Below are 23,721 nucleotides of genomic sequence, written 5' to 3' on the forward strand. Positions count from 1 at the left end.
CAACGAACAACGGTGAAATCTTGGTCCCGTTGGCAGCGACATATGCGACAATCGTGACGTGGGCTGAGGTTGTCGCTTCTTGAACGTAAACATTCTTGGTCGTGCGCTGGACAACCACCTTCCTTGACGTCTTGGACGGCGAAAAACTTGTCTCGTCCATGTTGAAGACCCGTGATGGATCCATGTCAACAAGTGACATGGAATGAGCAAGCTGGTGAAAGAACTCCACCACGGTATCGTTGTCGACACCGTTTCGCGGTTTACTCAGAGTTCGTGCTTTCGCAATCTTAAGATCTTGATTGCGTTCGAGGAATCTTTTGTACCAACCGCTCGTAAGCTTGGTGTCACGTGGTGCATCATGTACCACTTGAAGTATCTCGGTTGCCTTGTCGACGATCTGACGACAGCCAACGGGTACCCCTTCGTGTTCCATTGCGACAATCCAAGTAGCCAAGTCGTCTTCGAACTCCTTCGGCAGGACAGGCGGCCTGCCCATCGCCGTCGGTCGGTTGTCGCCCGTGATTGCCTTGGCGACATGGGTGCGTAGTGTACGTTGGGGTATACCATGTGCCTCGGCAGCGGTCAAAAGATTGTGTGTCTTGTTGAGCACAGCTCGGACAGCCACGTCCATCGCCTCCTGCGTGTAGGACGTTCTTGGCGTCATTTCAAATTCAAAGCTGAAAACCTCTTTAAAATTGAATTTTTTGCCTTCATCACATTATAAAGGTAAAACTTATCACAAGGATTTATTTTGTCCAATGAAATATCGTATTAATTTCAATTGGACGAAACACCTTGGCCGGTCGATGGTCATTTGGCCGATCAATGGTCGATCACGTTAGTAGAATTAGCCACATACTAAGAGCATCTGCACCGGTACCAGCAGTTCTCAGATCCCGATAATTTTATTGGGCGATTTACTGGAATTCCAAAAAAATCGTTCGCACCGGTACCAATAGCCAGTAAAAATGTTACTGGACTCCACTACTCCAAAAAATATTCCAGTAAATTTGTTGGAATTTTTGTTGGAGTACTGTACTCCAGTAAGTCAACTGACCAATCATATTCATCTACGACTCCATCGATTCGTGGCTTTGTTTCCCTTTCCAAGCAAAACAAGGAATGAAGGAACTCTTCCGGAACTTAACCCCACATGAGAAGGTGCAGCTGTGTCACGCATGGCTGATTGCCTCCCTCGATCCTATCGTCGGAAACATCAAACTGCAAGTCATTTCTACACCCGAGTAGCTGCAGCCTACAACAGTAGTCCTGAATGCACACAGAGGTATAGTGCATGATAAGCTAATTTGCTACTGGTACATGAAGGCAAGTGTAACAATTGCAATACTATAGAACTGGTGATGGTCATTATATTCACTGGAGAGATACAATCAACAAACAAGTTGCTGCATTCGCGTCGGCGCTCAAACTATCGACATCGATCGTTCGCTCTGGATACAACACCGAGCAGTACATGGCCGACGCGGATGAGTATTTCAAAGCCCAAAAGTGGAACAAGAAGCAAACACCATTTAAATTGGTTCATTGCTGGGAAATCCTCAAGGACCAGCCGAAATGGCAGCGTGCATCCAATGTTGCTAGTGATGGGCCTGGGATGGCCGCGGTACCATCGAGTGTTTTAACAGCACCAAGTGCAATCGCACTTGCGCAGGAGAAGCGACCAATTGGGTCAAAACGGGCAAAACTTGCGCAACTGGGTAATATATATCTATATTATTATATTTGTATGATATTTATTTTATATCGAATGAGATGTTATAAATACTGCTAAGATGCATGCGGATCTTGTTGCTGCAATGGTAGCCAAAAATGCAATCGCCCAACGCGCTTTGGATGCGACACTGTTTACAGTTCCAATTCGGATGCGAAACTGTTTTTTTCGCTCAAACGTAAAGAGGCATTGATGCGAGCTCAAGCGGATGTGCGCCGCGCGGAAAACGCAATGATCGAATTGGGCAGCAAGCGCCCACGTCGTCTTGTACGTCAGTTACATGTCGCTATATGTTGTGACCAAATGGTGTTAGGACGCCATGGAGAATGGGACATTGGTGGAGGAACACGCACAGTCGTCCTTGGTCTCTCCACAAATCCAGGTGCAAATTTTTCATACATACTGCATTATAAGATTATGTATTGAATGCAAACGGTTCTTTCCGTGACTGTCGTGGTATGGATGCTTCCATGTCAAGGGCTCAACCGTTGTGGCGTTGTCCATCACGTATGCAGCAGCGAGATTAATTGCCCCGAAGGACGGTACAGGGAACGACGGAATGCAAGGCCTACTTTGTCTTCGAGTCCTACGTGATTTGGATCATTTGAATGGATTGCAAACTTCGAGTTACGTTTCGTTTTGAGCCAATCAGTGCGCAATTTTGAAATTTTTATTCACGCTGACTGACGTCAATTAATTTTATTACAGGTAATTATATTGTGTAGTATGATTTCCCACCGATATGGCTGCAAACGACAACAATATAGGATGTAAAGAACCAGGTAATCGGTTTACGAAGGTGTCCTACACAAAATATATGAATGGATGGATGATTCCAGTCCAAGCGTGCGTAAGCGTTTGGCGCGGTAGCTTAATGGTTAAGGGCGACGGCATCAAAGAGATAGAGGAAGGGGCCCGGGTTCAATTCCCGGGCAGTGTACATTAATCTAAATCCTGTTACAAGAATGAAGATAACTTAAATAATTTCAGTGGAAATTTAATTAACGCTAAAATTATTGGACATCCTTCAGTGACGGAGAGCTTTCTCGAAACTGCGGCGAATCTCTTGGCTCGACACAAGGCCCCATGCTGCAATCGAGCGCTTCACCAATGCCATGCGCTTTTGTCGCGAGGTAGGCGAAAATGGGTCATCATCATCACCAACAATGATGTCTTCGAGCAGCCACAAGTTACGAAGGTTGCGCTTAAACGGCGCCATCACCCCAACGTCAAGGGGTTTGACACACGGACGTCGCGTTCGGTGGCAACGCACACAGGTGGGCACCTATCTCCGCGTACATGATGTTGTACGACTCACCCGACACATGTGACTCGAAATTGTCCAGCAGCACGACTGACGGCTCCTCGATCGCTTCGCCGAGGACATCCCGAAGGTACGTGGCCCATACACGCTTGTCAATCCAGGCAAGCTCCTGAACCGCGTAGAGATGGCCGGGAGGGAACGTGCTGAGCTCGCCGCTGTCGGTGCGACCGCCAGGCACCTCGTTCATGATGAAGAGGATGGGCAGCTTGGTGCCATCAGCTCGTACCGTGAGGACCGCCGTCATGCGAAGCGAATGCTTCTCCCCCCTCGAGATTTTGGAGCCTCCGCCTCGCACCGCCCAAATGTAGCGCGGCGGCATGTCATAAAAGATGCCAGTTTCATCAACATTGTACACGCACTCCTTGCCATACGCAATGTACTCGCGGTGGAACTCCGCGGCGAAGTCGCTCTGCACCTCCGCAAGATCGGCTTGCTTGACCTTGTTCTTGGTGGGACGCTGACGGGAGAAGCCGTGACGATCGCAGAAGCGCTAGAGCAGGCGGAGGAGAGAGTCATATGACGTCGACTGTTGCTTGGTGGCGAGGTAGTTGTTCAACCACTCACGCTGGTTGGCCTTGATCCACAGGATGAGATGCGTAGTCGTGAGGGCGCGCTCGTTGTCACGGACATAGTTTATGAACTCGATGAGTCCTGGCGGGTTTGGAAAGACCTCGTATCTTCCACCAGGCTCAAGCTTCATATTTTTAAGTTCTCGTGTCTTTGGGACATCCAATTGCGCAACGTACGTCGCGGAACGTCCAGTGCTGCGGACACCTTGTAGTCGGACATGGTTTCCAGCATTCCCCACGCTCGGAGCTTCGTTGATATTGGATACCCCCGTCGTCTCATTTTTAATTGTGCTTGTCGTGGAGAATTTGTTTTGTATTGAAACTGGCGGGAAGTATTTTAATTCCGCCAATCATCAAATTGTATCTATTCATTCAAATATGATTGGATGTTGTCCACCATTACACCAATAAATCTTCGGTAGGCCTTGCATCCCGTCGTTTCCTGTACTACTACTGCTCATCCGAATGTTTGCTACTGTGTAATCAAAAATTCATTCAAAATTCATTTCTTCTTATTTTATTCGTACGAAAGATCACCGAACAAATTCCAGCGGTGTTCAACTAAATTGTGGAGGAGCTTCGTATGAGATACACCGTCCGTAAGCTTGACAAACGCGCGAATGCGACTCTGCAATGTCGCATGTTCGATCCCGCCAGTCGCCACAAAAGGATCGTCGGGTTGGAGGTCATTTCAAAATTTAAGATCACAACTGTCGTCGTTTTTCCATTTCGTCATCAATGACCATGTTGTGTAATACACAGCACGTTATCACGACGTGATGCATAGCAGAACTATCCCACAACTCACATGGTCGTGTTAGCACGTGCCAACGAGCCTGCAGCATGCCAAACATGCGTTCAACGTCCTTGCGGTGTGACTCCTGGGCTTTCTGGAATGCTTTCTCCCGGAGCGACATCGCATTGGGTATCGTTTTTACAAAGACAGAGTATGGAGGGTGCATTCCATCCACGAGCCAATTTGGTGCCCTTGTAGGTGTTTCCATTTATGTTGTATCGCACTTGAGGACGCCATCCTATTATTGCCTAGTTTAAATATTTTATCATTAACTTGAAAAATTTATTATTGCACCTCCAATCGAAGCATGAAATACGTTTGAACTGACCAAGACGTTGATATCGTTGTTTGCTCCAGGCATGCCAAAGTACGCATGCTAAATGCGTCCTCGCATGTCGGACATAGCCTCCAATATTACTGGCGGTCGGCCTTTGGCACCTTGAAATTGCCTAGCCCACGCCTTCGGACAATTTTTCCTGCGTAATGAGAGCAGTCGAGAGACCCCAGCATTCCAGGCCAACCAACACGTTGAGCGTCGCGCAATAGCCTTTGGCAGTCTGATTCATTAGGCTCGCGTAGGCTGCTGCCCTTATAAATCGACTGAATTCCCGAGAAGAATTGGCTCACGGCTTGACGCATGGTGCTCTCTCCAATTCTATATCTAACAAACGGTTGACTGTGAATTCAAGTTCTATTACTTTTGAATTTGTGTAATTATATTTGTAGCTAAATATCTAAAATACCTGTCGTCCAGGTCGTCTATCGAGCAACCTGTCGCTAGGTATCGGACGCATGCAGCAACCTTTTGCAAAGTTGAAATACCTTGGCGCGCTATATCACCAATTTTATATGAATATCTGCTGGTTATATATTATATACACCTGTGACATCGGGTTTCTCTGTTGAAAATAAGGGTCCTGGTGTGGCAGATCGTTCGCAATTTGCAGGAAGAGACTATTCCGCATTCGAAAGCGCCGTCGGAAGTGGCTGTCGTCGTACGTAGGCACGGAATCAAAGTAGTCTGCACGCAGCAGTAGGTTGTACTGAGCACGCTTGCGGTCAATGTTTGGCCGTTTGACCTTGTTGGAGCCTCTGTTACATACTTCCTTCTTCTGCGCTGCGACGACTAACCCACGCAGCACTATGGCGATGACAACGTCAACATCGCCACTACTTTTGCTCTCGGAGTCCCATGCAGCCGAATCCATTACGAAGCAAGTGCAATCAATCTGCTTTACTGACTGCGGTGCGAAACCAAAACGAGGCCAGTAAAATTTGCCCTTAGTGTTAATGGAGCCAGTAACTCGCGTATCCGAACAAGTTATCCGGATAATGGGGTCAAATTTACTGGGCCGGTGCAGGTGCTCTAAGGTTTAGATACAATATAATACTCACAGTACCTTTATGAACAGATATTGTAAACATTCTACGTACAGTAAGAGATAGATTTACTACGTATTAATAGTACTTGTACTCCGGAGTACAGTGTTTTCCAGAAAAACTCGACGCAAGTAGCACTGCCTTCAATATGGGACTTTGTATGTAGAGTGGTACAACTCGTCGACGCGGACGACTGAAAAATATAAAGATCATGTCACGACGAATCTGAGGTCGACTTCTTTGATTGGCCTAAAATAAGCCAATTAAACTAATACAAAAGTTCAAGGTAAGCGTTCGACGCGATAGCGCAGTGGTAACACTCGTTGTGTGACTTGAGTGAGCCCCGGGTTCAATTCCCGGGCGCGTCGAACTTTTTTCTTCAAAATTCAAATTACTACAAACATTAACACTTGTTCAGCCGTCATGTTCTCATCAGCGCTGTCTGTGTCCTCAAGCAACCACTACGTCTTCAGCATAGCCTTGAACGGGCCCATAACACCGACATCGAGCGGCTGACACCTGCTCGTTGAGTTTTGGGGGAGCGGCTCGATCACGCTGAACATTGCCTCTGCCGTCTTGTCGTAGGAACCCTCGGAAACGTGGCATTCCAGATTGTCCACCAGAAGAACGGAGGCATCTTGGACATGCTGTGCAAACAAACGCTCGAGGTAGATGTTCCACACACGTTCATCCATCCAAGCGTTTGCCTGCACAGCATAGACATGAGTCGGGTCGTAGGACGACAGTTCCGTCTTCTCCAACAGACCACCTGGCTGCCCTTTGATGATGAACAGCAGTGGAAGCTTGAAGCCATCGGCCCTGACTGTCAACACCACGGAAATGCGCTCTGAGTGCTTGTTCTTCTTGTCCACCTTGGACGACTTTCGAACCTCGACCAGCGTCTTGCCTGGCGGCATGTCAAAGTAGACTCATACTGCATACGTTCTCAATGGAGAGATGACTTTAGATAATCGCACCTGTTTCGTCCGCATTGTAGATGTGTGACTTGTCGTAGGTCTCGTACTAGGTCCAGAAGTTCACGACATACCCAGCCCACACGTCGTCGAGAACAACCTGGCGGACCTTGTTGTAGCATGGAACGCGGTGGGAGAATCGGTGTCGCTTACAAAAACTGCGGAGAAGGTGTCCGAGGGACTCGTAGCCTTGGACTCGATGTACTGAAGAAGCCATGGTCGGTGGTTGCGTTTGATCCACAGGATGAGGTGGAACACCCGGAGATACTTCTCTTTGGTACGTCGGTCACGCATATACCCCAGGAGGTCGTCCTTGAAAGGAAACAATGACTTCCGCCCCTGGCCGCCCAGTGTTGCTAAGTGGCCATGGCAGCGGCTGGCCAGAATCTTCGCTTCTTTCGCTCGCCATCCTTTCCACGTACCTCGAGGGATGGCGTGCTGTTGGCTAAACTGGTTGTCGTTGAGGACGGACGCATGAAACTTCATAAGGAGCACCTTGCGCTCAGAGTTCGTGTAACGCCGCTGCTGCATGGTGGCTGGCGCTGCCGTTCGTCAAATGCCATTTTGACATTGGACGTCCAAGTTTCAAATTTCAAATTGAATTGAGCCAATCACAGCTGAGCACAATCTTTAATTAATGCAGTCAATTTTATCCAATTGGATCGATTGTTACAATCCTCAAGTTTCGAAAAATTTATTTTATTCACGAGTGTTACTTTCGTCGAGTTTTTCTGGCAAACACTGTACAGTTCAGAGTATTCACAGTCAAGAGGTGCCCAAAAAGACACAGAATGTACAGTAAATAGTCAACTTTTGAGAGGAAATTGTTCTGGTAACTTCTGACACTTTGCATCTCACAAGATGCTAGCGTTAAAGTTGCAACGTGTTTAGAAATCGTTTAGGCCCGTCTGGATATTGAGAAATATTGCGATAATTTTGCAAAATATTCAAGAATCTCAGCGACTTCAATTTGGGGTGTCTGGATTTCTTGACCAAGTTATATTCCATAATTTTATCAGAAATATCGTGAAAACCACAAGAAATAATTTTCTACTCATGAGTAGAATATTTTGACGATATTGACAGTGCGCGTTAAATTGAGAGCATTTCGGAATGAGAAAGGCCATCGTGATTGCCTTCCTAAGACGTCGATGGCTCATCCGCCGCCGCCTGGCCAAGGAACTCATCGCCAGACAGATGGAGTACCACTACCTCGACTTCGTCCACAATTCACCAAAGAGGTAGTCCATCCTCAGTGGCCCTCTCATACTACTATGGTCATTCGGACCATTGATGGATGGGCCGAATGACCATAGTAGTATCTATTTTACTGTTCAGAGTATTCAAGAGGTGTCCAAAAAGACACAGAATGTGATACGGAGTACAGGAAATCATCAACTTTGAGAGGACACTTTGCATCGCACAAGATACTTACAGTAAGTTGCAACGTGTTATCGCCTAGAAATTAAAATGCTGGGATTGTAAAGTATCGGTGCAGCTTACTTCCTGTAAACGCCATGTAGTACGTATGCATGCCGTGCAGGGTTTGGTATGTTGTTCATGTTGGGCCCATTCGTTCGTCTGATTCCATTATCAGGTTGACTGTCCAAAGCATGACATGCCGCATACCTGAGTTTCTGAGTTGCATCATCATCAAACTGCCAATGAAAAACATACTGGAGCACCGCCGGTCGACACTTTTTTACAATGGAATACACGGCTTTATAGTAACGTTAATCGACTTCCAGTATATTCTTCACTGCATCAGTCAACGGATCTATCAAGGAGTGAGCATACAGTACCTGATTCACCAGCAGTCATGGTCTCACTCCAAAGCTCTGTATCGACACAAAACCGTGAGGCATCACCACCATGTTCATTTCTGAATTCGCTCTCTGCGCACCACCACCACAATCCAATGAAGACCATCGCTGCCTTTGCCGCCCTCGCCCTTGCCCCCGTCGCCGTGGAAGGCCACGGTCGCTTGGTGACCCCTCCCCACCGCGGCTACATTGGGAAGCTTCCCAAGTATGCCCCATTTGTCCCCCCCAACTGGAGCGACAACAGCCTCAATGCTGGTGGGGTGGGCGCCACCAAGGACGGCCAATATGGCATTTGCGGGGACCCGTTCACCCAAGCTTCACCCCGCGCCCACGAAACCGGCGGCACTTACGGTCGGTTTCCCCAGTACGGCGCGAACGTGACGGGGGCGTGCTACGCGCCCGGGGCCGCCATGAATCTCAAGGTCCAGCTCACTGCCAACCACAAGGGCTTCTTTGAGATCGGCCTTTGCAAGCTCAATGACCCCAAAGATGTCGAAACCGAAGCATGCTTTCAACCGTTGGTGCAGCCGAGCGGAGCCGCCAAGTACAATGTCACCCCCGGCGACTTCTTCGACTTGACGTACGTCCTACCTCCCGGCGTGACCTGCGAAGGCGAGTCGCATTGTGTGCTGCGCTGGCACTACACCGGCTGGAACAACTGGGGCGCTAGCACGTGGGGCCAAGAACATTTCTGGAACTGCGCCGACATCTTTATCAGCAGCAAGTGCCCAGCCGCGTAAATGGCAGTACATTGATGTGACGTCGACGATAACCGAGATAATGTGATGTTCTCTTCGTGTATGTTCGATTGACTTATGGTATAGGCGCACCATATCGAAAGTGAGTTCGTTAAGATAACGTTGCATTAGTTCTACCCGGTAGTACTTATCGACTTTCTCGGCATGCTTGCGCTGGTATACCTCGAAGTACTGTACCTTGTTTGTGATTGATAATTAGTGCGGATGAATTTCGTGCAGTATTGGGTGTTTGGGGTGTGTACCACGATGCCCAATTGCTCTGGTAGTCATAGAAAGGCATCACATGTGGTATACAAAACACGCTGCTTCGCTAGTGTGCTGGCAGGAGTTATGAATGGCGCTTCGCGCATAAGACACCGCTAGAATATTGTCAGTACCACTTTTTCATTTGCTAAAAATATCTACATCGAACATGCCCTAAGGAGCTTGATTCGTCCCATTTGATGAACATAAACCAGTCCTAAAAATCTGTAAACCTACACGTTTTGTGAAATGTGGTGTCCAATTATGAACACCAAGTACACTCATAGCATTAGTGTCCAAACAATGAATAACGTCCTAGCTTGTTATGCAGTGCTTGACTTTGCTCCGACTCATCGTCGTGTATGTAGAACAAACCGCTACTGCATGCAAGCACTTACCAGACGCACCATTAGCGTCTTTTCTTTTAGTGCGACACTAAATTTGCTCGTTTTACTATCGACGATATGAATAAGGGCTGGCTGGTCTGGTTAATACCACCCCATAAAATTATGCCTTAAACCGTTTCCAGACCCGCCCTAAATATGGACGCCAAATTTCACGGATAACGTGACCGACCATTGATGGATGGGCCGAATGACCATAGTAGTATCTATTTTACTGTTCAGAGTATTCAAGAGGTGTCCAAAAAGACACAGAATGTGATACGGAGTACAGGAAATCATCAACTTTGAGAGGACACTTTGCATCGCACAAGATACTTACAGTAAGTTGCAACGTGTTATCGCCTAGAAATTAAAATGCTGGGATTGTAAAGTATCGGTGCAGCTTACTTCCTGTAAACGCCATGTAGTACGTATGCATGCCGTGCAGGGTTTGGTATGTTGTTCATGTTGGGCCCATTCGTTCGTCTGATTCCATTATCAGGTTGACTGTCCAAAGCATGACATGCCGCATACCTGAGTTTCTGAGTTGCATCATCATCAAACTGCCAATGAAAAACATACTGGAGCACCGCCGGTCGACACTTTTTTACAATGGAATACACGGCTTTATAGTAACGTTAATCGACTTCCAGTATATTCTTCACTGCATCAGTCAACGGATCTATCAAGGAGTGAGCATACAGTACCTGATTCACCAGCAGTCATGGTCTCACTCCAAAGCTCTGTATCGACACAAAACCGTGAGGCATCACCACCATGTTCATTTCTGAATTCGCTCTCTGCGCACCACCACCACAATCCAATGAAGACCATCGCTGCCTTTGCCGCCCTCGCCCTTGCCCCCGTCGCCGTGGAAGGCCACGGTCGCTTGGTGACCCCTCCCCACCGCGGCTACATTGGGAAGCTTCCCAAGTATGCCCCATTTGTCCCCCCCAACTGGAGCGACAACAGCCTCAATGCTGGTGGGGTGGGCGCCACCAAGGACGGCCAATATGGCATTTGCGGGGACCCGTTCACCCAAGCTTCACCCCGCGCCCACGAAACCGGCGGCACTTACGGTCGGTTTCCCCAGTACGGCGCGAACGTGACGGGGGCGTGCTACGCGCCCGGGGCCGCCATGAATCTCAAGGTCCAGCTCACTGCCAACCACAAGGGCTTCTTTGAGATCGGCCTTTGCAAGCTCAATGACCCCAAAGATGTCGAAACCGAAGCATGCTTTCAACCGTTGGTGCAGCCGAGCGGAGCCGCCAAGTACAATGTCACCCCCGGCGACTTCTTCGACTTGACGTACGTCCTACCTCCCGGCGTGACCTGCGAAGGCGAGTCGCATTGTGTGCTGCGCTGGCACTACACCGGCTGGAACAACTGGGGCGCTAGCACGTGGGGCCAAGAACATTTCTGGAACTGCGCCGACATCTTTATCAGCAGCAAGTGCCCAGCCGCGTAAATGGCAGTACATTGATGTGACGTCGACGATAACCGAGATAATGTGATGTTCTCTTCGTGTATGTTCGATTGACTTATGGTATAGGCGCACCATATCGAAAGTGAGTTCGTTAAGATAACGTTGCATTAGTTCTACCCGGTAGTACTTATCGACTTTCTCGGCATGCTTGCGCTGGTATACCTCGAAGTACTGTACCTTGTTTGTGATTGATAATTAGTGCGGATGAATTTCGTGCAGTATTGGGTGTTTGGGGTGTGTACCACGATGCCCAATTGCTCTGGTAGTCATAGAAAGGCATCACATGTGGTATACAAAACACGCTGCTTCGCTAGTGTGCTGGCAGGAGTTATGAATGGCGCTTCGCGCATAAGACACCGCTAGAATATTGTCAGTACCACTTTTTCATTTGCTAAAAATATCTACATCGAACATGCCCTAAGGAGCTTGATTCGTCCCATTTGATGAACATAAACCAGTCCTAAAAATCTGTAAACCTACACGTTTTGTGAAATGTGGTGTCCAATTATGAACACCAAGTACACTCATAGCATTAGTGTCCAAACAATGAATAACGTCCTAGCTTGTTATGCAGTGCTTGACTTTGCTCCGACTCATCGTCGTGTATGTAGAACAAACCGCTACTGCATGCAAGCACTTACCAGACGCACCATTAGCGTCTTTTCTTTTAGTGCGACACTAAATTTGCTCGTTTTACTATCGACGATATGAATAAGGGCTGGCTGGTCTGGTTAATACCACCCCATAAAATTATGCCTTAAACCGTTTCCAGACCCGCCCTAAATATGGACGCCAAATTTCACGGATAACGTGACCGACCATTGATGGATGGGCCGAATGACCATAGTAGTATCTATTTTACTGTTCAGAGTATTCAAGAGGTGTCCAAAAAGACACAGAATGTGATACGGAGTACAGGAAATCATCAACTTTGAGAGGACACTTTGCATCGCACAAGATACTTACAGTAAGTTGCAACGTGTTATCGCCTAGAAATTAAAATGCTGGGATTGTAAAGTATCGGTGCAGCTTACTTCCTGTAAACGCCATGTAGTACGTATGCATGCCGTGCAGGGTTTGGTATGTTGTTCATGTTGGGCCCATTCGTTCGTCTGATTCCATTATCAGGTTGACTGTCCAAAGCATGACATGCCGCATACCTGAGTTTCTGAGTTGCATCATCATCAAACTGCCAATGAAAAACATACTGGAGCACCGCCGGTCGACACTTTTTTACAATGGAATACACGGCTTTATAGTAACGTTAATCGACTTCCAGTATATTCTTCACTGCATCAGTCAACGGATCTATCAAGGAGTGAGCATACAGTACCTGATTCACCAGCAGTCATGGTCTCACTCCAAAGCTCTGTATCGACACAAAACCGTGAGGCATCACCACCATGTTCATTTCTGAATTCGCTCTCTGCGCACCACCACCACAATCCAATGAAGACCATCGCTGCCTTTGCCGCCCTCGCCCTTGCCCCCGTCGCCGTGGAAGGCCACGGTCGCTTGGTGACCCCTCCCCACCGCGGCTACATTGGGAAGCTTCCCAAGTATGCCCCATTTGTCCCCCCCAACTGGAGCGACAACAGCCTCAATGCTGGTGGGGTGGGCGCCACCAAGGACGGCCAATATGGCATTTGCGGGGACCCGTTCACCCAAGCTTCACCCCGCGCCCACGAAACCGGCGGCACTTACGGTCGGTTTCCCCAGTACGGCGCGAACGTGACGGGGGCGTGCTACGCGCCCGGGGCCGCCATGAATCTCAAGGTCCAGCTCACTGCCAACCACAAGGGCTTCTTTGAGATCGGCCTTTGCAAGCTCAATGACCCCAAAGATGTCGAAACCGAAGCATGCTTTCAACCGTTGGTGCAGCCGAGCGGAGCCGCCAAGTACAATGTCACCCCCGGCGACTTCTTCGACTTGACGTACGTCCTACCTCCCGGCGTGACCTGCGAAGGCGAGTCGCATTGTGTGCTGCGCTGGCACTACACCGGCTGGAACAACTGGGGCGCTAGCACGTGGGGCCAAGAACATTTCTGGAACTGCGCCGACATCTTTATCAGCAGCAAGTGCCCAGCCGCGTAAATGGCAGTACATTGATGTGACGTCGACGATAACCGAGATAATGTGATGTTCTCTTCGTGTATGTTCGATTGACTTATGGTATAGGCGCACCATATCGAAAGTGAGTTCGTTAAGATAACGTTGCATTAGTTCTACCCGGTAGTACTTATCGACTTTCTCGGCATGCTTGCGCTGGTATACCTCGAAGTACTGTACCTTGTTTGTGATTGATAATTAGTGCGGATGAATTTCGTGCAGTATTGGGTGTTTGGGGTGTGTACCACGATGCCCAATTGCTCTGGTAGTCATAGAAAGGCATCACATGTGGTATACAAAACACGCTGCTTCGCTAGTGTGCTGGCAGGAGTTATGAATGGCGCTTCGCGCATAAGACACCGCTAGAATATTGTCAGTACCACTTTTTCATTTGCTAAAAATATCTACATCGAACATGCCCTAAGGAGCTTGATTCGTCCCATTTGATGAACATAAACCAGTCCTAAAAATCTGTAAACCTACACGTTTTGTGAAATGTGGTGTCCAATTATGAACACCAAGTACACTCATAGCATTAGTGTCCAAACAATGAATAACGTCCTAGCTTGTTATGCAGTGCTTGACTTTGCTCCGACTCATCGTCGTGTATGTAGAACAAACCGCTACTGCATGCAAGCACTTACCAGACGCACCATTAGCGTCTTTTCTTTTAGTGCGACACTAAATTTGCTCGTTTTACTATCGACGATATGAATAAGGGCTGGCTGGTCTGGTTAATACCACCCCATAAAATTATGCCTTAAACCGTTTCCAGACCCGCCCTAAATATGGACGCCAAATTTCACGGATAACGTGACCGACCATTGATGGATGGGCCGAATGACCATAGTAGTATCTATTTTACTGTTCAGAGTATTCAAGAGGTGTCCAAAAAGACACAGAATGTGATACGGAGTACAGGAAATCATCAACTTTGAGAGGACACTTTGCATCGCACAAGATACTTACAGTAAGTTGCAACGTGTTATCGCCTAGAAATTAAAATGCTGGGATTGTAAAGTATCGGTGCAGCTTACTTCCTGTAAACGCCATGTAGTACGTATGCATGCCGTGCAGGGTTTGGTATGTTGTTCATGTTGGGCCCATTCGTTCGTCTGATTCCATTATCAGGTTGACTGTCCAAAGCATGACATGCCGCATACCTGAGTTTCTGAGTTGCATCATCATCAAACTGCCAATGAAAAACATACTGGAGCACCGCCGGTCGACACTTTTTTACAATGGAATACACGGCTTTATAGTAACGTTAATCGACTTCCAGTATATTCTTCACTGCATCAGTCAACGGATCTATCAAGGAGTGAGCATACAGTACCTGATTCACCAGCAGTCATGGTCTCACTCCAAAGCTCTGTATCGACACAAAACCGTGAGGCATCACCACCATGTTCATTTCTGAATTCGCTCTCTGCGCACCACCACCACAATCCAATGAAGACCATCGCTGCCTTTGCCGCCCTCGCCCTTGCCCCCGTCGCCGTGGAAGGCCACGGTCGCTTGGTGACCCCTCCCCACCGCGGCTACATTGGGAAGCTTCCCAAGTATGCCCCATTTGTCCCCCCCAACTGGAGCGACAACAGCCTCAATGCTGGTGGGGTGGGCGCCACCAAGGACGGCCAATATGGCATTTGCGGGGACCCGTTCACCCAAGCTTCACCCCGCGCCCACGAAACCGGCGGCACTTACGGTCGGTTTCCCCAGTACGGCGCGAACGTGACGGGGGCGTGCTACGCGCCCGGGGCCGCCATGAATCTCAAGGTCCAGCTCACTGCCAACCACAAGGGCTTCTTTGAGATCGGCCTTTGCAAGCTCAATGACCCCAAAGATGTCGAAACCGAAGCATGCTTTCAACCGTTGGTGCAGCCGAGCGGAGCCGCCAAGTACAATGTCACCCCCGGCGACTTCTTCGACTTGACGTACGTCCTACCTCCCGGCGTGACCTGCGAAGGCGAGTCGCATTGTGTGCTGCGCTGGCACTACACCGGCTGGAACAACTGGGGCGCTAGCACGTGGGGCCAAGAACATTTCTGGAACTGCGCCGACATCTTTATCAGCAGCAAGTGCCCAGCCGCGTAAATGGCAGTACATTGATGTGACGTCGACGATAACCGAGATAATGTGATGTTCTCTTCGTGTATGTTCGATTGACTTATGGTATAGGCGCACCATATCGAAAGTGAGTTCGTTAAGATAACGTTGCATTAGTTCTACCCGGTAGTACTTATCGACTTTCTCGGCATGCTTGCGCTGGTATACCTCGAAGTACTGTACCTTGTTTGTGATTGATAATTAGTGCGGATGAATTTCGTGCAGTATTGGGTGTTTGGGGTGTGTACCACGATGCCCAATTGCTCTGGTAGTCATAGAAAGGCATCACATGTGGTATACAAAACACGCTGCTTCGCTAGTGTGCTGGCAGGAGTTATGAATGGCGCTTCGCGCATAAGACACCGCTAGAATATTGTCAGTACCACTTTTTCATTTGCTAAAAATATCTACATCGAACATGCCCTAAGGAGCTTGATTCGTCCCATTTGATGAACATAAACCAGTCCTAAAAATCTGTAAACCTACACGTTTTGTGAAATGTGGTGTCCAATTATGAACACCAAGTACACTCATAGCATTAGTGTCCAAACAATGAATAACGTCCTAGCTTGTTATGCAGTGCTTGACTTTGCTCCGACTCATCGTCGTGTATGTAGAACAAACCGCTACTGCATGCAAGCACTTACCAGACGCACCATTAGCGTCTTTTCTTTTAGTGCGACACTAAATTTGCTCGTTTTACTATCGACGATATGAATAAGGGCTGGCTGGTCTGGTTAATACCACCCCATAAAATTATGCCTTAAACCGTTTCCAGACCCGCCCTAAATATGGACGCCAAATTTCACGGATAACGTGACCGACCATTGATGGATGGGCCGAATGACCATAGTAGTATCTATTTTACTGTTCAGAGTATTCAAGAGGTGTCCAAAAAGACACAGAATGTGATACGGAGTACAGGAAATCATCAACTTTGAGAGGACACTTTGCATCGCACAAGATACTTACAGTAAGTTGCAACGTGTTATCGCCTAGAAATTAAAATGCTGGGATTGTAAAGTATCGGTGCAGCTTACTTCCTGTAAACGCCATGTAGTACGTATGCATGCCGTGCAGGGTTTGGTATGTTGTTCATGTTGGGCCCATTCGTTCGTCTGATTCCATTATCAGGTTGACTGTCCAAAGCATGACATGCCGCATACCTGAGTTTCTGAGTTGCATCATCATCAAACTGCCAATGAAAAACATACTGGAGCACCGCCGGTCGACACTTTTTTACAATGGAATACACGGCTTTATAGTAACGTTAATCGACTTCCAGTATATTCTTCACTGCATCAGTCAACGGATCTATCAAGGAGTGAGCATACAGTACCTGATTCACCAGCAGTCATGGTCTCACTCCAAAGCTCTGTATCGACACAAAACCGTGAGGCATCACCACCATGTTCATTTCTGAATTCGCTCTCTGCGCACCACCACCACAATCCAATGAAGACCATCGCTGCCTTTGCCGCCCTCGCCCTTGCCCCCGTCGCCGTGGAAGGCCACGGTCGCTTGGTGACCCCTCCCCACCGCGGCTACATTGGGAAGCTTCCCAAGTATGCCCCATTTGTCCCCCCCAACTGGAGCGACAACAGCCTCAATGCTGGTGGGGTGGGCGCCACCAAGGACGGCCAATATGGCATTTGCGGGGACCCGTTCACCCAAGCTTCACCCCGCGCCCACGAAACCGGCGGCACTTACGGTCGGTTTCCCCAGTACGGCGCGAACGTGACGGGGGCGTGCTACGCGCCCGGGGCCGCCATGAATCTCAAGGTCCAGCTCACTGCCAACCACAAGGGCTTCTTTGAGATCGGCCTTTGCAAGCTCAATGACCCCAAAGATGTCGAAACCGAAGCATGCTTTCAACCGTTGGTGCAGCCGAGCGGAGCCGCCAAGTACAATGTCACCCCCGGCGACTTCTTCGACTTGACGTACGTCCTACCTCCCGGCGTGACCTGCGAAGGCGAGTCGCATTGTGTGCTGCGCTGGCACTACACCGGCTGGAACAACTGGGGCGCTAGCACGTGGGGCCAAGAACATTTCTGGAACTGCGCCGACATCTTTATCAGCAGCAAGTGCCCAGCCGCGTAAATGGCAGTACATTGATGTGACGTCGACGATAACCGAGATAATGTGATGTTCTCTTCGTGTATGTTCGATTGACTTATGGTATAGGCGCACCATATCGAAAGTGAGTTCGTTAAGATAACGTTGCATTAGTTCTACCCGGTAGTACTTATCGACTTTCTCGGCATGCTTGCGCTGGTATACCTCGAAGTACTGTACCTTGTTTGTGATTGATAATTAGTGCGGATGAATTTCGTGCAGTATTGGGTGTTTGGGGTGTGTACCACGATGCCCAATTGCTCTGGTAGTCATAGAAAGGCATCACATGTGGTATACAAAACACGCTGCTTCGCTAGTGTGCTGGCAGGAGTTATGAATGGCGCTTCGCGCATAAGACACCGCTAGAATATTGTCAGTACCACTTTTTCATTTGCTAAAAATATCTACATCGAACATGCCCTAAGGAGCTTGATTCGTCCCATTTGATGAACATAAACCAGTCCTAAAAATCTGTAAACCTACACGTTTTGTGAAATGTGGTGTCCAATTATGAACACCAAGTACACTCATAGCATTAGTGTCCAAACAATGAATAACGTCCTAGCTTGTTATGCAGTGCTTGACTTTGCTCCGACTCATCGTCGTGTATGTAGAACAAACCGCTACTGCATGCAAGCACTTACCAGACGCACCATTAGCGTCTTTTCTTTTAGTGCGACACTAAATTTGCTCGTTTTACTATCGACGATATGAATAAGGGCTGGCTGGTCTGGTTAATACCACCCCATAAAATTATGCCTTAAACCGTTTCCAGACCCGCCCTAAATATGGACGCCAAATTTCACGGATAACGTGACCGACCATTGATGGATGGGCCGAATGACCATAGTAGTATCTATTTTACTGTTCAGAGTATTCAAGAGGTGTCCAAAAAGACACAGAATGTGATACGGAGTACAGGAAATCATCAACTTTGAGAGGACACTTTGCATCGCACAAGATACTTACAGTAAGTTGCAACGTGTTATCGCCTAGAAATTAAAATGCTGGGATTGTAAAGTATCGGTGCAGCTTACTTCCTGTAAACGCCATGTAGTACGTATGCATGCCGTGCAGGGTTTGGTATGTTGTTCATGTTGGGCCCATTCGTTCGTCTGATTCCATTATCAGGTTGACTGTCCAAAGCATGACATGCCGCATACCTGAGTTTCTGAGTTGCATCATCATCAAACTGCCAATGAAAAACATACTGGAGCACCGCCGGTCGACACTTTTTTACAATGGAATACACGGCTTTATAGTAACGTTAATCGACTTCCAGTATATTCTTCACTGCATCAGTCAACGGATCTATCAAGGAGTGAGCATACAGTACCTGATTCACCAGCAGTCATGGTCTCACTCCAAAGCTCTGTATCGACACAAAACCGTGAGGCATCACCACCATGTTCATTTCTGAATTCGCTCTCTGCGCACCACCACCACAATCCAATGAAGACCATCGCTGCCTTTGCCGCCCTCGCCCTTGCCCCCGTCGCCGTGGAAGGCCACGGTCGCTTGGTGACCCCTCCCCACCGCGGCTACATTGGGAAGCTTCCCAAGTATGCCCCATTTGTCCCCCCCAACTGGAGCGACAACAGCCTCAATGCTGGTGGGGTGGGCGCCACCAAGGACGGCCAATATGGCATTTGCGGGGACCCGTTCACCCAAGCTTCACCCCGCGCCCACGAAACCGGCGGCACTTACGGTCGGTTTCCCCAGTACGGCGCGAACGTGACGGGGGCGTGCTACGCGCCCGGGGCCGCCATGAATCTCAAGGTCCAGCTCACTGCCAACCACAAGGGCTTCTTTGAGATCGGCCTTTGCAAGCTCAATGACCCCAAAGATGTCGAAACCGAAGCATGCTTTCAACCGTTGGTGCAGCCGAGCGGAGCCGCCAAGTACAATGTCACCCCCGGCGACTTCTTCGACTTGACGTACGTCCTACCTCCCGGCGTGACCTGCGAAGGCGAGTCGCATTGTGTGCTGCGCTGGCACTACACCGGCTGGAACAACTGGGGCGCTAGCACGTGGGGCCAAGAACATTTCTGGAACTGCGCCGACATCTTTATCAGCAGCAAGTGCCCAGCCGCGTAAATGGCAGTACATTGATGTGACGTCGACGATAACCGAGATAATGTGATGTTCTCTTCGTGTATGTTCGATTGACTTATGGTATAGGCGCACCATATCGAAAGTGAGTTCGTTAAGATAACGTTGCATTAGTTCTACCCGGTAGTACTTATCGACTTTCTCGGCATGCTTGCGCTGGTATACCTCGAAGTACTGTACCTTGTTTGTGATTGATAATTAGTGCGGATGAATTTCGTGCAGTATTGGGTGTTTGGGGTGTGTACCACGATGCCCAATTGCTCTGGTAGTCATAGAAAGGCATCACATGTGGTATACAAAACACGCTGCTTCGCTAGTGTGCTGGCAGGAGTTATGAATGGCGCTTCGCGCATAAGACACCGCTAGAATATTGTCAGTACCACTTTTTCATTTGCTAAAAATATCTACATCGAACATGCCCTAAGGAGCTTGATTCGTCCCATTTGATGAACATAAACCAGTCCTAAAAATCTGTAAACCTACACGTTTTGTGAAATGTGGTGTCCAATTATGAACACCAAGTACACTCATAGCATTAGTGTCCAAACAATGAATAACGTCCTAGCTTGTTATGCAGTGCTTGACTTTGCTCCGACTCATCGTCGTGTATGTAGAACAAACCGCTACTGCATGCAAGCACTTACCAGACGCACCATTAGCGTCTTTTCTTTTAGTGCGACACTAAATTTGCTCGTTTTACTATCGACGATATGAATAAGGGCTGGCTGGTCTGGTTAATACCACCCCATAAAATTATGCCTTAAACCGTTTCCAGACCCGCCCTAAATATGGACGCCAAATTTCACGGATAACGTGACCGACCATTGATGGATGGGCCGAATGACCATAGTAGTATCTATTTTACTGTTCAGAGTATTCAAGAGGTGTCCAAAAAGACACAGAATGTGATACGGAGTACAGGAAATCATCAACTTTGAGAGGACACTTTGCATCGCACAAGATACTTACAGTAAGTTGCAACGTGTTATCGCCTAGAAATTAAAATGCTGGGATTGTAAAGTATCGGTGCAGCTTACTTCCTGTAAACGCCATGTAGTACGTATGCATGCCGTGCAGGGTTTGGTATGTTGTTCATGTTGGGCCCATTCGTTCGTCTGATTCCATTATCAGGTTGACTGTCCAAAGCATGACATGCCGCATACCTGAGTTTCTGAGTTGCATCATCATCAAACTGCCAATGAAAAACATACTGGAGCACCGCCGGTCGACACTTTTTTACAATGGAATACACGGCTTTATAGTAACGTTAATCGACTTCCAGTATATTCTTCACTGCATCAGTCAACGGATCTATCAAGGAGTGAGCATACAGTACCTGATTCACCAGCAGTCATGGTCTCACTCCAAAGCTCTGTATCGACACAAAACCGTGAGGCATCACCACCATGTTCATTTCTGAATTCGCTCTCTGCGCACCACCACCACAATCCAATGAAGACCATCGCTGCCTTTGCCGCCCTCGCCCTTGCCCCCGTCGCCGTGGAAGGCCACGGTCGCTTGGTGACCCCTCCCCACCGCGGCTACATTGGGAAGCTTCCCAAGTATGCCCCATTTGTCCCCCCCAACTGGAGCGACAACAGCCTCAATGCTGGTGGGGTGGGCGCCACCAAGGACGGCCAATATGGCATTTGCGGGGACCCGTTCACCCAAGCTTCACCCCGCGCCCACGAAACCGGCGGCACTTACGGTCGGTTTCCCCAGTACGGCGCGAACGTGACGGGGGCGTGCTACGCGCCCGGGGCCGCCATGAATCTCAAGGTCCAGCTCACTGCCAACCACAAGGGCTTCTTTGAGATCGGCCTTTGCAAGCTCAATGACCCCAAAGATGTCGAAACCGAAGCATGCTTTCAACCGTTGGTGCAGCCGAGCGGAGCCGCCAAGTACAATGTCACCCCCGGCGACTTCTTCGACTTGACGTACGTCCTACCTCCCGGCGTGACCTGCGAAGGCGAGTCGCATTGTGTGCTGCGCTGGCACTACACCGGCTGGAACAACTGGGGCGCTAGCACGTGGGGCCAAGAACATTTCTGGAACTGCGCCGACATCTTTATCAGCAGCAAGTGCCCAGCCGCGTAAATGGCAGTACATTGATGTGACGTCGACGATAACCGAGATAATGTGATGTTCTCTTCGTGTATGTTCGATTGACTTATGGTATAGGCGCACCATATCGAAAGTGAGTTCGTTAAGATAACGTTGCATTAGTTCTACCCGGTAGTACTTATCGACTTTCTCGGCATGCTTGCGCTGGTATACCTCGAAGTACTGTACCTTGTTTGTGATTGATAATTAGTGCGGATGAATTTCGTGCAGTATTGGGTGTTTGGGGTGTGTACCACGATGCCCAATTGCTCTGGTAGTCATAGAAAGGCATCACATGTGGTATACAAAACACGCTGCTTCGCTAGTGTGCTGGCAGGAGTTATGAATGGCGCTTCGCGCATAAGACACCGCTAGAATATTGTCAGTACCACTTTTTCATTTGCTAAAAATATCTACATCGAACATGCCCTAAGGAGCTTGATTCGTCCCATTTGATGAACATAAACCAGTCCTAAAAATCTGTAAACCTACACGTTTTGTGAAATGTGGTGTCCAATTATGAACACCAAGTACACTCATAGCATTAGTGTCCAAACAATGAATAACGTCCTAGCTTGTTATGCAGTGCTTGACTTTGCTCCGACTCATCGTCGTGTATGTAGAACAAACCGCTACTGCATGCAAGCACTTACCAGACGCACCATTAGCGTCTTTTCTTTTAGTGCGACACTAAATTTGCTCGTTTTACTATCGACGATATGAATAAGGGCTGGCTGGTCTGGTTAATACCACCCCATAAAATTATGCCTTAAACCGTTTCCAGACCCGCCCTAAATATGGACGCCAAATTTCACGGATAACGTGACCGACCATTGATGGATGGGCCGAATGACCATAGTAGTATCTATTTTACTGTTCAGAGTATTCAAGAGGTGTCCAAAAAGACACAGAATGTGATACGGAGTACAGGAAATCATCAACTTTGAGAGGACACTTTGCATCGCACAAGATACTTACAGTAAGTTGCAACGTGTTATCGCCTAGAAATTAAAATGCTGGGATTGTAAAGTATCGGTGCAGCTTACTTCCTGTAAACGCCATGTAGTACGTATGCATGCCGTGCAGGGTTTGGTATGTTGTTCATGTTGGGCCCATTCGTTCGTCTGATTCCATTATCAGGTTGACTGTCCAAAGCATGACATGCCGCATACCTGAGTTTCTGAGTTGCATCATCATCAAACTGCCAATGAAAAACATACTGGAGCACCGCCGGTCGACACTTTTTTACAATGGAATACACGGCTTTATAGTAACGTTAATCGACTTCCAGTATATTCTTCACTGCATCAGTCAACGGATCTATCAAGGAGTGAGCATACAGTACCTGATTCACCAGCAGTCATGGTCTCACTCCAAAGCTCTGTTTCGACAAATGTCAGTACTGTAACTTGAAACAACTACTTCAATAACAAGCAGTACAAACCAAATTTGTGCTAGTGTTGAATAGGGTATTCGGCTTCTTAGAGTATCCGCAACTTGGCACCTTTAGCAGTACGTGCTGTAGTACCGGTATGACATGTAAAGCCATTGCATCTTTTTGTACTACAGTCATCCCCTAATATGGTGCAAGTCATTTTAAGACTACAGATCGGCCATCGTCAGGAGGAGACGTTTTACTATAAAACGTCTGTTATTTCAGTTAACAGTAATCAATGAAAGGTTGACGTTAAATCATTATGTTTAC

The 23,721-nt window shown here is 48.2% G+C and overlaps 8 protein-coding genes and 1 pseudogene across 9 annotated transcripts; all 9 read left to right on the forward strand.

Annotated features, from left to right (window-relative positions):
• Positions 1–1,474: 1,474 nt before the first annotated feature.
• H257_10977 (hypothetical protein) lies at positions 1,475–2,678 on the forward strand (the record flags this gene model as incomplete). The annotated part of the gene is made up of 2 exons (XM_009837742.1): positions 1,475–1,718; positions 2,572–2,678. 2 exons carry the CDS (start codon positions 1,475–1,477, stop codon positions 2,676–2,678), a joined length of 351 nt encoding a protein of 116 aa, XP_009836044.1.
• A 3,419-nt stretch (positions 2,679–6,097) lies between these two features.
• H257_10978 lies at positions 6,098–6,169 on the forward strand (annotated as a pseudogene). Its single transcript has one exon. The product of its transcript is annotated as a tRNA-OTHER (tRNA).
• A 2,524-nt stretch (positions 6,170–8,693) lies between these two features.
• Positions 8,694–9,338, forward strand: H257_10979 (hypothetical protein; the record flags this gene model as incomplete). The annotated part of the gene is made up of 1 exon (XM_009837743.1): positions 8,694–9,338. One exon carries the CDS (start codon positions 8,694–8,696, stop codon positions 9,336–9,338), a length of 645 nt encoding a protein of 214 aa, XP_009836045.1.
• A 1,467-nt stretch (positions 9,339–10,805) lies between these two features.
• H257_10980 (hypothetical protein) lies at positions 10,806–11,450 on the forward strand (the record flags this gene model as incomplete). The annotated part of the gene is made up of 1 exon (XM_009837744.1): positions 10,806–11,450. One exon carries the CDS (start codon positions 10,806–10,808, stop codon positions 11,448–11,450), a length of 645 nt encoding a protein of 214 aa, XP_009836046.1.
• A 1,467-nt stretch (positions 11,451–12,917) lies between these two features.
• Positions 12,918–13,562, forward strand: H257_10981 (hypothetical protein; the record flags this gene model as incomplete). Its single annotated transcript, XM_009837745.1, has 1 exon — positions 12,918–13,562. The coding sequence occupies one exon, from the start codon at positions 12,918–12,920 to the stop codon at positions 13,560–13,562; it is 645 nt and encodes a 214-aa protein (XP_009836047.1).
• Positions 13,563–15,029: 1,467 nt separating this feature from the next.
• Positions 15,030–15,674, forward strand: H257_10982 (hypothetical protein; the record flags this gene model as incomplete). The annotated part of the gene is made up of 1 exon (XM_009837746.1): positions 15,030–15,674. The coding sequence occupies one exon, from the start codon at positions 15,030–15,032 to the stop codon at positions 15,672–15,674; it is 645 nt and encodes a 214-aa protein (XP_009836048.1).
• A 1,467-nt stretch (positions 15,675–17,141) lies between these two features.
• H257_10983 (hypothetical protein) lies at positions 17,142–17,786 on the forward strand (the record flags this gene model as incomplete). The annotated part of the gene is made up of 1 exon (XM_009837747.1): positions 17,142–17,786. One exon carries the CDS (start codon positions 17,142–17,144, stop codon positions 17,784–17,786), a length of 645 nt encoding a protein of 214 aa, XP_009836049.1.
• Positions 17,787–19,253: 1,467 nt separating this feature from the next.
• H257_10984 (hypothetical protein) lies at positions 19,254–19,898 on the forward strand (the record flags this gene model as incomplete). The annotated part of the gene is made up of 1 exon (XM_009837748.1): positions 19,254–19,898. One exon carries the CDS (start codon positions 19,254–19,256, stop codon positions 19,896–19,898), a length of 645 nt encoding a protein of 214 aa, XP_009836050.1.
• Positions 19,899–21,365: 1,467 nt separating this feature from the next.
• H257_10985 (hypothetical protein) lies at positions 21,366–22,010 on the forward strand (the record flags this gene model as incomplete). The annotated part of the gene is made up of 1 exon (XM_009837749.1): positions 21,366–22,010. One exon carries the CDS (start codon positions 21,366–21,368, stop codon positions 22,008–22,010), a length of 645 nt encoding a protein of 214 aa, XP_009836051.1.
• Positions 22,011–23,721: the final 1,711 nt, after the last annotated feature.

The sequence above is a fragment of the Aphanomyces astaci genome (genome assembly GCF_000520075.1).
Source record: "Aphanomyces astaci strain APO3 unplaced genomic scaffold supercont1.31, whole genome shotgun sequence".
Classification (NCBI taxonomy): Eukaryota; Oomycota; class Saprolegniomycetes; order Saprolegniales; family Verrucalvaceae; genus Aphanomyces; species Aphanomyces astaci.